At 41.9% G+C, this 15,679-nt stretch overlaps 1 protein-coding gene and 1 long non-coding RNA gene across 3 annotated transcripts in view; one reads left to right on the forward strand and one right to left on the reverse strand.

Moving 5' to 3' along the window:
• LOC142659350 (uncharacterized) overlaps positions 1-15,679 on the forward strand; it is a 162,421-nt gene that overhangs the window by 40,024 nt on the left and 106,718 nt on the right. The gene's annotated exons all lie outside the window — the stretch shown is intronic.
• WHRN (whirlin) overlaps positions 1-15,679 on the reverse strand; it is a 130,004-nt gene that overhangs the window by 24,000 nt on the left and 90,325 nt on the right. For both annotated transcript variants that reach the window (XM_075835404.1, XM_075835403.1), the window contains exon 10: positions 4,134-4,205. In XM_075835404.1, coding sequence (XP_075691519.1) covers positions 4,134-4,205 — 72 coding nt within the window. The remainder of the gene's footprint in view (positions 1-4,133; positions 4,206-15,679) is intronic.

Consider the following 15,679-nt stretch of genomic DNA (forward strand, 5'->3'; position numbering starts at 1 on the left):
GGCTGTGTGGCAGTATCTACAGGGGGGTCTGTGTGGCGCTATCTACAAGGGGGCTGCGTGTGGCGCGATCTACAGGGGGCTGCGTGTGATGCTATCTACAGGAGGTGACGCGATCTACAGGAGGATGTGTGATTCTATCTACAGGGGGTCAGCTGTGTGTGGTGCTATCTACAGGGGGGTGACGCTATCGACAAGTGGATATGTGAGACGCTATCTACAAGGGGTCTGTGTGGCACTATATACAGGGTGTCTGTGTGGCACTATCTATAGGGGGTCTGTGGCGCTATTTTTAAGGACAGTGGTGTAATGAGGGATTCTTTCATTGATGCCTATAATGTGTGTTTATAACTGTCATCTATTTTATTGCCGTACTTATAATATTATAGTATTTAAAAAAAGTAATTAAAAATAATTTAAAATAAGTTTTCTTATTCTCTTATGTAGTATATTAGCCTTTACTAGGGGTATTACTTTTGGTCATCCGATCGCCCACCATTGATGGAGACTTGCCCTGCTCCCTAACTGCCCCGCTCAGGAGCTGCCAAGACTTAGAAGGAACATTGGTCCTGACCACAACTGGGAAGATTGTCTGGGACCTCCTGCACCCACTGTTTAATCAGGTGTACCACTTGTATATAGACAACTGGTACACAAGTGTACCCCTGTTTAAAGGCCTGGTGGAGCAAAAAACGTTGGCGAGTGGGGCGGTCCGCAAATTCCAGAGACAGCTCCCAAAAACCCTTCTCGCCAAACCCTGCAGCGTGGGGAGAGCAGGGCGCTCCAAAGCGAAGGGGTCCTATTTTTGAAATTCAGGGACAAGAAGGATGTGTTGATGCTAACATCTATTCATGATGCAACCTGCTCTTTGTCCCTGTGAGTGGTGCAACACCCACCACCATGTCACTGCCTGTCTGCATCCAGGCATATAACAAATTTATGGGGGGAGTGGACCTTTCTAACCAGATGCTCAAACCGTACAATACCATGCGGAAATCCGCAATTTGGTATAAAAACTTGTGGTGTACTTTATACAAATGGCATTGTACAATTCGTTTGTAATTTATAGGAGGAGTGGTCAGGAGGGGACATACCTGGAGCACCAGGAGAAGGTGATCAAATCCCTTCTCTTTGGAAATGTGGCAAAGGTAGGAGAAAGTTCTACCTCTGCAAGTACCGATGTCCCCAGGATAGTTCCAGGGCAGCGTTTTCCTGGTGTAGTGCCGCCCACAGTGAAAAAAAATCCACCCCCAGAAAAGGTGTCATGTTTGTGCAAAAGAGGTATAACAAAGACATGACATACCAGTGTAACATCTGTCCATCCCACCCTGGACTGCATATGAAGGAGTACTTCCGGATATACCACACCACTCTGGATTTCTAAATGTTCGTTTTATCTGTCCCTTTCATTTACAATTACCATCCCTTTCATTTACCATAACCATTTCACCATTTAAAACTTGAACATCCCCCATAACAAAACTAAAAATTCTCATTATACCCCTAGATGAATACCTAGGATATGTAACATGCTGTAATATCTGCACAATTTTTTTAGGCCTATGCAAACAGGACATCTGCCCAAAAATCATATGTCCAGCAACAGCAGATTAGGGCCAATTTGGGGGTATTTTTAAACTCAGAATAAATAGCCTGATAAATGTTGAGGTGCTTTCCTTCACTTGCATGCTCTGTGTCTAAAAAATCTGTCCTATAAATGAAGCATTTGTGAGAAAATTGAAAATGTTCCATTTCACGCCAGATTTCCACAAGAGTCTGCAAAAAAACTGCGGTCAAAAAAGGGCTCACACCCCTAGATAAAAAATTTTGGGGGTGTAGTTTTTAAAATGGGGTCATTTCTGGGGGTTTTCCATCGTTCTGGAGGCTGAGTCTTTTCAAAGATCAAATGGGGCTAATGAACCAATCATGCAAATCTTGGGCCCTGAAAATCTAAGGCTGCTCCTTCACTTCCAGGCACTGCCACGTGTCTACACAACATGTTTTGACCCCTTTGGGGGTATCTCTGAACTCGGTACAAATAGGCCAATAAATGTTGAGGTGCTTTTCTTCACTTGCATGCTCTGAACAATCTGTCCTATAAATTAAGCATTTGTGAAGAAATTCTTTTTCACGCCAGATTCTGCAAATTCCCTGAGGGGTGTAGTTTCCAAAATGGGGTCACTTTTTTGCAAACGCGACATGGCACTGAAAACTATCCCCGCAAAATCCACGGTCCAAAATCCAAATGACGCTCCTTCTCTTCTGAGCCCTGCTGTGGGTCCAAAAGGCAGTTTATTACCACATATGAGGTATTGCCGTAATCTGGATAAATTGCTTTACAAATTTTGAGGTGCTCTTTCTCCTTTATTCCTTGTAAAAATTACAAAAAAAGTTGATTTTCATCATCACACACTAATTCAAATAAATTTAGCAAAACAACTGTGGGGTCAAAATGATAACTATACCCCTGGAAAGATTCCTTGAGGGGCCTAGTTTCCAAAATGTGGTCACTTTTGGGGGCTTTCCACTGTTTTGGCACCACAAGACCTCTTCAAACCTGACATGGTGCCAAAAATTTATTCTAAAAAAAAGTGTTTAAACACTTTCTGAATGCTGTTTTGTATACTTGGAGGGGTGTAGTTTTCAAAATGGGGTGATTTATGGGGACTTTCTAATATATAAGGCCCTCAAAGCCACTTCAGAACTGAACTAGTCCCTGAAAAAACGGGCTTTTAAAATTTTCTCGAAAATGTGAGAAATTGCTGTGAAAGTTCTAAGCCTTGTAATGTCCTAGAAAAATAAAAGGACGTTCAAAAAAAACGATGCAAACATAAAGTAGACATATGGGATATGTCAAATAGTAACTCTTATGTGTGGTATTACTATCTGTTTTACAAGCAGATACATTCAAATTTAGAAAAGTGAAAATTTTCTCTCAATTTTGGTAATTTACACAAATAAATATTGAATTTAGCGACCAAATTTTTCCACTAACATAAAGTACAATATGTCACGAGAAAACAATCTTAGACTCACTTGGACAGGTAAAAGCATTCTCAAGTTATTACCACAAAGTAACAGATGTCAGATTTGAAAAAATTGGCTTCGTCCTCAAGGCCAACAGGCTCAGTCCGGAAGGGGTTAAAGGGTAACTAAACCTTCAACAAACTTCTGGCATGTCATAGTGACACGTCAGAAGTTTTCATTGGTGGGGGACCAAGTACTGAGACCCCCACGAATCGCTAAAATGAAGCGGCAGGAGCGCTGAGCAGCTCCGTTTTTGTTCGGCATTGTGCAAAAAGCCGATGTAGCGGTGTACAGGCTCATAGACTTTCTATAGAGCCCGAACACCGCTACATCGATTTCCGGAAAAAGACTAACAGAAATGTAGCGGCTCAACGCTAAAACGAGCACTTCTGCAGCTTCGTTTTAGTGATTGGTGGGGGTCTCCATGCCCGGACCCCCACCAATCAAAACTTCTGACATGTCACTATGACCTGTCAGAAGTTTGAACGTTTAGTTACCCTTTAAGATCTAAACAAGAGGGTCATGACAAACGCATTCTTGTAGTTCTCACTACTACTAAATGTCAGTCAAGAATAGATTAGAAACCAAACGATTAAATATTTTCAGTGGAGTTCACTCGTTTTATCAGAAACATATTGAGATAGATTAGAATGCTTTGAACGTATGTAAATGACGGCATTGTACAGGTTTTGATAAATTCGATATGTACGTCAACAGTTAACAAGCATAGACTCTCCTGATCAATCTTTGCATACATAATCACTTCTCTTCTTAAACAGGTCTATCATATTAGCTCTGTGTGAAAAATACTATTGACCTGTCCGCAAGCATCCCAGATTAATGGACAGACCATGCATAAAACATTGTTTCCAATCTGTAGGATTGTGCAGTAGGCCCTTGGGGTGGAAAGGCTCATTTTGGATTCTCTGGTCCTATTTTCAGAACTATCCATTGTAGCACCAGCTGCAGATTCTCTCAGCAATATAAACCATGTTCATGATGCCCGTGAGGTATGTTTGTCCTTGGAAATGTGTGACACAGCCTGTCGATTTGAGTCTATCACCAGCATGGATCACGATAATGATCAATCTGAAAACATTAATATTTACCAGGGAGATGTCAGGCAGAGTTGTTCGAGTTAGACTTCCAGAGTCTGTACTTCCCTCAGGGTCAGCTCCATTCTAGTTAAAGAACAGGGGAAATGAACAATACAAAAATAAATAACAATTCATACTAGACTAATAACACGCATGAAATACCATTGAAAACATAGTACACACTGACTTTGTGTTTCATCCTAGAACGCTATGTTACGCTGGTCGAATGAGCGTAATTTACGGAAACACAAGATGCGTGGGCATGCAGAGTTATTCTGTTTCTGCTAACGTGTCTATTAGACCATATGGTGCTTGCGTGCAACCTGTTTTTAGAAACTGCTCTTAGAAAATTACTCTGTGACTGTTTTTACAGTTCTGTGGGTCAAGCTGAAAACTCATTAGGTGGAAAAGGTCAAATTATTAGTACAAAGTCCATCACTTAAAGGGGTTGTTCGATATTAGAGAAAAAAGATCTGCTTTTCATTTTTTCTCATAAACAGCGCCACTCTTGTCCATGGACTGTGTCTAATATTGCAGTTCAGCCCCATTCACATGTGTGACTGAGCCGCAATACCAGACAATGCCTATGGACAAAGTGTGGCACTGTTTCTTGAAAAAAGCACACCCATCTTTCAAATCTTAAACTTTTCTAAATTGTCTTTCAATATATTGTCTCACTTAGCATCAGTTACTATGTTTATTGAAGATCTGTCAAGTTATGCTCATATATAGTTGGCCTGCATATTTTCTGAAAGGCCTGTCACTGATCAGTTTTACCAAACAGAACTATCCTGCCCAAAATCATAAGGGTATTCAGGTTCTTGTCTATTATATGTGCCTCTTTTGCATGCTTAAACCTATTTTTACATTTGTCCTTGGAATATGATTTTCTAGAGAAGAGTGTTCTATGAACTTTGCCAGCCCTGACATCGGTTTTGTACAACCACACTTCTGTTTGTTGACTCTGGTACCTCGCTTCGGAAATATCACCTGCAAGAGGTCAGTGAATGCTATTAGAGACTGCTCCGGAGATGTCACATGGGGATTCCCTGCGCAATTTTCCTACCCCAAATCCCTTAGACTACGCCCCACCCCCAGTTCATGTCTTAGGTTAAATGCAATAGTAACACAGTGGGTCCTCTCCTGTCCAGGGACATGACCGTGACAGACACCCTATGCCCCAGTCTATTCTATCATCGCCGCCAACTCTATATAGCAGACTGAAATGCTACGTCCACACAGGGTAGATACGCTGCGTAAATGTACACAGCATATCCGCCCTGGTGGCTGCAGGGAATTCCGGACGAAAATGATATGACCGCTGCAGCCTGTGATTGGTCATCACAGGAGGCTGGCCTGGATGAAGAAGCACAAAATTCTGGCTAAGTATACTTTAGTTTTTCCCTTAGTTGCCATTTTTGCTGCAGATTCGCAGCTTTTCAGCTTCTAGTTGTGGGATTTAGCCCCCCTTGAATTTAATGTGGAAAACCAACAACAACATCGTTCTCATCGTTTACGCAGCGTGTAGAAGAGATTTGTTCAAATCGAATCCCCTCTGCTGCTATTGTATTATGCTGTGGAAAACCCGCAGTATTTACGCTACGTGTGAACTCACCCAAAGAGTATTTTATTATTTTATTATACAGGGGTACAGGAGATGCGGGTATAATACAGTACAGAACTAGTTCAACTACGACAACCCTATTGATTAATGCAGGGACTGTTAAATGGCAGACCAATACCCCATAAAGAGGGCCTTGAGCGGGGTGTGGCCTAACCAGCAATGTGAGCGCGTGCACCTTGGCTGAGCTCCAGCTGTCCAGACTCCTTACCAGCATCCTGTAACCTCCTATCCATATATTTTTCTTGCATTATTCGTGAGTGAAGTACCTACCAGCTTGACCGTCATCTCAGCTTCTGGAAATAGTTAAAATCGGACCATCCCAGTCATCTCTGGCTATGGAGCAGTTTGGGAGCCAATCAGACCAACATGGCGCCAGAGCCTCGTCTGCTACTTCAGCAACTGCCTCCTCGGAAACTCCTCTTTCCACGGTGGCTAAACCTGAACTGACATTGCAACAAGTCCCAGCTCAGCTCCTGCACGCTATGATGGTGTGTCAGGTCACCCTCACTGGGAAGATCGAAGAGGTGAGGGTTAAATTGGGTTTTGTCAGGCATGACTTTCAAGCCCTAGGAGACCGCTCGAGATCTGCCTTCTACCCTAGATGACCTCGTTCTTCTAGCCACCCAAATTGACATGAGGATCCAGGAACGATCTCAAGAGGTTCGACGGGTCAGAAGATTTCCTAGGCTGGCTCCCACATTTCAGCAACCCCTGCTAGCCTCATCAGCTGTTCCACCAGAGTAGTCTATGCAAATAGACCGTCTCAAGTTGTCTGTCCAAGAGAAACAACGCAGATGCGCTTCGGGACTGTCTGTATTGTGTCGGGACTGTCTATGTCCCTAAAAGCCCAAAAAGTCCAGCGCCTAGGATTGGTTGGAGGGATAACCATAGGTAGAAAAGGACTAAATAGTAAACTCTCTCCCAAATTGTCCATTCCCGTGACCATAGTGTCCGGGGAGAAGACACACCGGTTCTCTGCCTACCTGGCCTTCGGGTCCTCGGCAAACTTTATCCAACAGGATCTAGTGGATCAGCTCCAGTTGCCGACGGTTCCCTTGGAGACACCCCTGGCTGTTGCCTCGGTAAATAAACTTCCTTTGCCTGATCCTATTGTGTCTGAGACCATGTCACTGAAGCTCCAAGTTGGAGCCCTTCACACTTAGCAAATTGTGTTCCTCGTCTTGCCCAAAGCCGTCAATCCTGTGTTGCAGGATCTGCCTTGGCTCCGGCTTCATGCCCCGGTCCTTTCTCCAATGAGCACTCTCTGCAGAACCACCAGTCTGTGTGTGTTCTCGCGGGAGAAAACACAGTGCAAGCCACCCTGACACTGTCCGCAACTGATTGGACAGCGTCAGCGAAGACATCCCGCCCCCTTGCCATTTAGTTAGATAGAAACGCCCCATTAACAGTTCAGGGGCTTATTTACATATCGGGCGCCAAATATAAAGGCACCGATATGTAAATAACGGAGGATTTATTTCAAGTGAGGCAGTGTTTGTGAAGCCCTGCCCATTACATGCTGCACTCAGCTGCACATGTATGGGCAGGTGAAAGGTTCTCTTTAAGTGCGAGTGATTTGAGAGGGAAGTCGGTTGTATTATTTATTATATTGTTCCGCCTTGTTTATTGATCTGCTGTGATTCTTGTGTGGTGCCTCCACACTGGACCCATTTATAACACCGTTGGTCTTAGATCCTACATTGTATATACTAAAAGCTGTCCGTACTTGAAATGCCTTATTATCATTTTCTCTGATAACTGTGCTTATGTTCTAAATTTTCTTTTTGATGTACCTGTCGATTATATGCTTGTATGGAGAGTGTTGGCCCTGTTCTCTATCTTTGTTATGAAAATCTTGAAATAAAGCATTTTAAAAACAAAAGAGAGCCTTGGGCAAGAAAACCTGAGAGGTGGTTTGGAGGGCCAATCTATAGCCAATAGTGAATTTTTTAATTTTTGTCTTAACATTTATTTGAATTCATGGAAAAAAAAAACAACAACATCTCAAACAGGACCTGTCACCTTTCCTGACATGTTTATTTAGTAAATACTTGTATTCCCCATGAAATAACAATCCTGGAACATATTTTCTTAGAACTTTGCGTTGTGCCGTTCCTTTGTTATTCCTCCTAGAAATATATGAATAAATGAACAACTGGGTGTTTATAATAATGCCCCTTGTCAAAGAGGCGTGTCCCCACAGTCTCACTATATCAGCACTGATTGGGCATTGTCAGTCTGTCTAGGAACACACCCCCAACTGGTAACACCCAATTTTCAAATTATTCATAAATTTCTAGGAGGAATAACCGATGAACAACACAAATTAAAAAAAAAAATGTTCCAGAATGGAGAATACAATTATTTACTAAAACAGACATGTCAGGAGAGGTGACAGGTCCTCTCTAATACAAATACTACCATGAATCACCACATACCCATCAGTTAATACCTTAATTCCAAAATTGTGACTCTGTTTACCTGAACCAACCCAGAAATGACATCTTTCCTTTCCTTAGAATTTTTGAACACATGAGTTCAAGTTTCTTGTCACTGCACAAAAAAAAACCCCTTTATAGGATAAAAAAATAACTATGTGCTATGAGGTCTTAAGGCAATCAAATTGTCACTCATGTCAGAACAAGTGCAAAAACATTGATATTTCTCTAGAATTATATTGGTTAGACTTGACTGGACAATAAGCAAGACCAGCAAGTCACCTGACGTTTGGTCTGCCATACTTCTAGAATGCAGGCTGACAATTCAATAGCAGTGAGTGATATTACCGTGACACTTTATACCTTGCGCCGCAGGGGTGCCATTATTTCCCAATGAATTAACTGGTTAAGAGTCTAAAAAAAAAAAAACACGTTATGCCAGAAATCCTCCTCTCCCTGCACAAAAGCTTTCCATGCTATTATACCATAAAATATACGGCAAATGTGCCTTTCCCCAAGTGTTTTTTTTAATTTGTGTCATCAGATTTATTGGATCTCATTTAGTTTAATCTAATATTTTCCTGATGCTGATTCAAGCTGTTTTATGAATAGTAGCACCTGGGAGATTTCCGATCATATACAATGGATATTCCCAAAGGAAAGAAATAATTGGCAAATGATGCCAGGCGTGCAAAATTATGTGGGACGACAATTATTCTTCATCTGCTGTAACTTTACAATAAATCACATTCCAAGCTACACTTTATTTTGGAATAAAACCTTTATAAAGTCCTTATGCAAGGCCCCATACACATGAACATGTCCGATTTGTGTCTGCAAAAAATTGGCAGTTTTTTATGCACCAGTATGGTTTCCGTGTGTCATCATTTTTTTTCGTTAGTGTTTCTCCTCTGCAAGCACTTACTGGTTTTACTTTTTCTTACCTCTTCATTTCTTTTGTAGCCGATTAATGAAACACGGACAGCACAGGGATGTCGTCTGTGTGCTGTCCGTTGTTTTCACGCACCTATTGACTTCAATAGGCGTCGTGGTCTGCAAAAATGCACCAAAATGGGGAATGCAGTGAGTTTCATGAAACGGACACACACTCCGTGAAAAAACCCGGACGTGTGAATGGCCCCATTGAATTGCATTGGTCAGTGTGCAGCCAGTTATTTAAACAAACCGCACAGGGACATGAAATATGCTTGTGTGAATAAGGCCTTCGCTAAAGGGAACATTATCAATAACATCACTATATATGCAAATCAGTCATCTTAAAGTTGCTTTGAAGTTGGAGCTTCACTTAAAGAGACTCTGTCACCAGTTTATCAATTCCCCATCTAACTAATCTAATAGACGCTTTACTGCTTATAACTACAGTGTTATTATTTTTTTTTTAAATGTTTATTGTTTGCAAAGTTTTGAGCATTTTTCTAAATATGTAAATGTGGCTCCAATAGCCAAATAGGAGGTGACTCTTACTTTTCACTGTGGGCGGTGTAATGTGACGCTGTCCAATCAGCATACAGCTTCTCCCCCCTTCCCTGCCCAGCAACACAGTGTGATCATATAGTATACAGCTTCCATTCCCAACTGTGTATTCAACTGGCGATATCTCCGGTTGTGTCACAGCTAGAACTGCGATCCACAGCCGAGATATGGCTGTTTGAAGTGATCCTCCTTTTTTTCCAGCCTCAGTCTCTCAGGCTCGGTTCACACAACCTATTTTCAGGCGTAAACGAGGCGTATTATGCCTCCATTTACGCCTGAAAATACGGCTCCAATACGTCGGCAAACATCTGCCCATTCATTTGAATGGGTTTGCCGACGTACTGTGCCGACGACCTGTAATTTACGCGTCGTCGTTTGACAGCTGTCAAACGACGACGCGTAAATGGACTGCCTCGTCAAAAGAAGTGCAGGACACTTCTTGGGACGTTTTTGAAGCCGTTTTCTCATAGACTCTATTGAAAACAGCTCCAAAAACGGCCGGAAAAACGCCGCGAAAAACGTGAGTTGCTCAAAAAACGTCTAAAAATCACGTGCTGTTTTCCCTTGAAAACAGCTCCGTATTTTCAGACGTTTTTGGCTCAGTGTGTGAACATACCCTTAGGGTATGTGCACACACACACTAATTACGTCCGTAATTGACGGACGTATTTTGGCCGCAAGTACCGGACCGAACACAGTGCAGGGAGCCGGGCTCCTAGCATCATAGTTATGTACGATGCTAGGAGTCCCTGCCTCGCTGCAGGACAACTGTCCCGTACTGTAATCATGTTTTCAGTAAGGGACAGTTGTCCTGCAGCGAGGCAGGGACTCCTAGCATCGTACATAAGTATGATGCTAGGAGCCCGCCTCCCTGCACTGTGTTCGGTCCGGTACTTGCGGCCGAAATACGTCCGTCAATTACGGACGTAATTAGTGTGTGTGCACATACCCTTACACTGTGTGAAGCAGCTTCATGCTGATAGGACAGCGTCAGAGGCTGTGAGGAGGCTCCACCTCAGGAGAATCACTGCTGTTACCTCCCAGTTGTCTAATAAAGGCTCATTTACATATTTAGAAAAATGCTCATAACTGCAAATAATAAATGTTTTTTAAAACCAATCACACTATAGTTATCAGCAGCAAAGCGCCTATTAGATTAGTTAGGAGATAGGGAATTGATAAACTGGTGACAGTCTCTTTAACTCATTCCCGCAAATGGCTGTTATTGTACGTCCTTTTTAGCTGTGTGTTCCCGCAAATGGACGTACAGTAACGCCCTGAGGATGAGGCGGGCACAGAAGCTGTGCGCGCTTCATCTTCAGAGGGTGTCAGTTGTAATGCACAGCCGACATCCCACTGCAACCGCGGCAATCACAGTTATCTCCGATTGCCGTCGTTTAACCCCTTAAATGCCGCTGCCAATAGCAACAGCGGCACTTAAGTGATTGACACAGAGGGAGGGTGCTCCCTCTATACCCCGTTGTCCCCCGTGAAAAAAATCGTGGGGTGCCGATTGTTGCTATGGCAACCAGGAAGCTTAGCAACAGCTTCCCGGTTGCCAGGTACGGAAGCCTATTAGGTCCTGCGTAATAGGCTTAAAGAGGCTCTGTCACCAGATTTTGCAACCCCTATCTGCTATTGCAGCAGATAGGCGCTGCAATGTAGATTACAGTAACGTTTTTATTTTTAAAAAACGAGCATTTTTGGCCAAGTTATGACCATTTTTGTAGTTATGCAAATGAGGCTTGCAAAAGTCCAAGTGGGTGTGTTTAAAAGTAAAAGTCCAAGTGGGCGTGTATTATGTGCGTACATCGGGGCGTTTTTAACACTTTTGCTAGCTGGGCGCTCTGAAGAGAAGTATCATCCACTTCTCTTCAGAACGCCCAGCTTCTGGAAGATCACGCTGTGACGTCACTCACAGGTCCTGCATCGTGTCGGCCACATCGGCACCAGAGGCTACAGTTGATTCTGCAGCAGCATCAGCGTTTGCAGGTAAGTCGATCTTACCTGCAAACGCTGATGCTGCTGCAGAATCAACTGTAGCCTCTGGTGCCGATGTGGCCGACACGATGCAGGACCTGTGAGTGACGTCACAGATCTGCACTGCCAGAAGCTGGGCGTTCTGAAGAGAAGTGGATGATACTTCTCGTCAGAACACCCAGCTAGCAAAAGTATTAAAAACGCCCCGATGTACGCACATAATACACGCCCACTTGGACTTTTACTTTTAAACACACCCACTTGGACTTTTGCAAGCCTCATTTGCATAACTACAAAAATGGTCATAACTTGGCCAAAAATGCTCGTTTTTTTAAAATAAAACCGTTACTGTAATCTACATTGCAGTGACGATCTGCTGCAATAGCAGATAGGGGTTGCAAAATGTGGTGACAGAGCCTCTTTAACTGTCAGTTGTAAAATGACAGTTACAATACACTACATAAGTACATAGATAAGTAGTGCAGTGTATTGTACAGGGGATCAGAAGAGCAGATCTGCAAGTCCCCTAGTAAGTGTACAAAAAAAAGTTTTCGCTAAATAAATAAACGTTTTACGTAATAAAAACAATAATCGCCCTTTTTCCCTAAACAAGTCCTTTATAATTAGAAAAAAAACTATTCAGAATAGGTTCGTATCGGCCTAACCTATAAAAATATCATATTATTTATCCCGCACGGTGAACACTGTAAAAAAATAAAATAAAAAACAGTGGCAGAATTTCCTCTTTTGGTCACGTTGCAAGTACCCCAAAATGGTACCAATAAAAACTACAGTTTGTCACGCAAAAAACAAGCCCTCACATAACTCCGTCGACAAAAAAAAAAAAAGTTATGGCTCTCAGGATATGGTGACACTAACATTATTTTATTTAGAAAAAAGTGTTTTTATTGTGTAAAAGTAGTAAAACATATAAACACTATATAAATTTGGTATTGCCGTAATCGTATCGAACCGCAGAATAAAGTACACATGTTGTTTATATTGCACAGAGAACGACGTTAAAAATTTCTAAAAAAAAGTTAGAGAAATTCTGTTTTTTGATCACCTCTCCTCCCAAAAAATATTGAATAAAAACTGATCAAAAAAATCGCATGTACCCCAAAATGATACTAATAAAAACTACAGCTCGTCCCATGAAAATCATGCACTCACACAGCTCGTCAACGGGAAAATAAAAAGTTATGACTCTTATCTCGGAATGCAATAATACAAAACGACAGCCCAGACTAATTTATATGTGAAGCAGTTTAAACCCCTAAAACCCCACGTCATCATTTGCAGCCCCCACTGGTAGACCCTGTAAATGCAGCAGAAGCTATGACATTTTGGGGTCTGTGCTACATATGGGGCTAGTAAAGAAGTCAAAGATTAGGCAATGCTGGAGTGCGGATATTTTGTACAATACCACAGACACCCTTTAGAAGTGCGACTCCTGCACCCAAAAATCTGGCCTGTGCATAAAGGATTGGTTCAAAGCGTACGTCACTATCCATGGATAATTAATTTTATTATTCATTTACACCATTATTACATCATCCTATTATGACCTGATGTACTCCGCCCAGCTTACATATAACCCGATGTACTCCACATAGCTTACATATTGCCTGATGTACTCCGCCCAGTTTACATATACCCTGATGTACTCCGCCCAGATTACATATACCCTGATATACTCCGCACAGTTTACATATACCCTGATGTAGTCTGCACAGATTACATATACCCTGATATACTTCTCACAGTTTACATATACCCTGATGTACTCCGCACAGTTTACATATACCCTGATGTACTCCGCACAGATTACATATACCCTGATGTACTCTGCACAGATTATATATACCCTGATGTACTCCGCACAGATTATATATACCCTGATGTACTCCGCACAGATTACATATACCATGATGTACTCCGCACAGATTATATATACCCTGATGTACTCCGCACAGCTTACATATACCCCTGATATACTCCGCACAGATTATATATACCCTGATGTACTCCGCACAGATTACATATACCCTGATGTACTCCGCACAGATTATATATACCCTGATGTACTCCGCACAGATTACATATACCCTGATGTACTCCGCCCAGTTTACATATACCCTGATGTACTCCGCCCAGCTTACATATACCCTGATGTACTCCGCACAGATTACATATACCCTGATATACTCCGCACAGTTTACATATACCCTGATGTAGTCTGCACAGATTACATATACCCTGATATACTCCTCACAGTTTACATATACCCTGATGTACTCCGCACAGTTTACATATACCCTGATGTACTCCGCACAGATTACATATACCCTGATGTACTCTGCACAGATTATATATACCCTGATGTACTCCGCACAGATTATATATACCCTGATGTACTCCGCACAGATTACATATACCATGATGTACTCCGCACAGATTATATATACCCTGATGTACTCCGCACAGATTACATATACCCTGATGTACTCTGCACAGATTATATATACCCTGATGTACTCCGTCCAGTTTACATATGCCCCACATTATAAAATGGAATAGCAGTAAAACCCCAAAAAATCTACTACCTAGCAAAATCTGCGCTCCAAAAGCCAAATGGCGGTCTTTCTGAGCCTGACAGTGTGCCAAAACAGCAATTTATGACCACCTATGGGGTATTACTGTAATCTGGAGAACCCACTTAACAATTTATGGGGTCTGTGTCTAAAGTGGCACAATCTGAGTACAACACATTGGGCACTGAAATTGCATATCTGTGGAAAATAGCAATTTTCAATCTGCAACATCTACAGTGTACTCATTTCTGCAAAACCTTTGGGGTTAAAATGCTCACTACACTTCTAGATGAACTCCTGGAGGGTGTAGTTTCCTAAATGGGGTCACTTCACATTTTCACTGTACTGGTACCTCAGCGCAATGCAACTTGGTGCCAAAAAACAATTTAGTAAAATCCCACTCCAAAAACGAAATTGCGTTTTTTCCCTTTAGACCCTTGCCGTGTGTCCAAATAGCAGTTTACAACCACATATGTGGAATTTCCATACTCAGGAGAAATTGTGTAACACATGTTGGGGTGCCTTTTCTCCTGTATTCCTTGTGGAAAGGAAAAATTATTAGCTAAATCCACATGTTATTGGAAAAAATATATTTTTTAATTTTCACGGCCCAATTCTAATAAAATTTATAAAACACCTGAGGCACCAAATGCTCACTACACCTCTAATTTAATTCTTTGAGGGGTATAGTCTCCAAAATGGGACCACACCTGGGGAATTTCTACTGTACTGGTACTTCAGGTGCTCTGCAAAAGCGACATGGCCCCCAAAAACCAAGTCAGCAAAATCTGCGCTGCAAAATCCAAATGGCAATCCAAATGAATCCCTTCTGAACCCTGCCGTGGGTCCAAACAACAGCTTATTATCACATATGGGGTATTTCCGTAATAAGGAGAAATTGCTTTACAAATGTTGAGGTGCTTTTTCTCCTTTATTCCTTATAAAAAAATTAGAAAATTCTATGTTTTTTCAGAAAAAAGTAGATTTTCAGCTTCACAGACTAATTCAAATAAATTTAGAAAAAAACCTGTGGGATCAAAATGCTAATTATTCCATAGAAAAATTACTTGAGGGGACTAGTTTCCAAAATGGGGTAACTTTTGGGGGCTTTACACTGTTTTGGCACCACAAGACCTCTTCAAACCCGACATGGTGCCTAAAATATTTTCTAATAAAAAGGCCACAAAATCGACTAGGTGATCCGTTGATTCTGAGGCCGATGTTTCAGTCCATTACCACAATTGGGCCACATGTGGGATATTTCTAAAAACTGCCGAATCTGGCCAATAAATATTGAGTTGCATTTCTCGGGTAAAACCTTCTGTGTTACAGAATTTTTTTTATTACAAATTAATTTTGCCCCAAAAAAAAATAAATTGGTACATTTCACTTCTACTTTACTTCAACTCCTGTGAAACGCCTAAAGGG

This window comes from Rhinoderma darwinii, chromosome 8 (genome assembly GCF_050947455.1).
Source record: "Rhinoderma darwinii isolate aRhiDar2 chromosome 8, aRhiDar2.hap1, whole genome shotgun sequence".
Taxonomy (NCBI): Eukaryota; Metazoa; Chordata; class Amphibia; order Anura; family Rhinodermatidae; genus Rhinoderma; species Rhinoderma darwinii.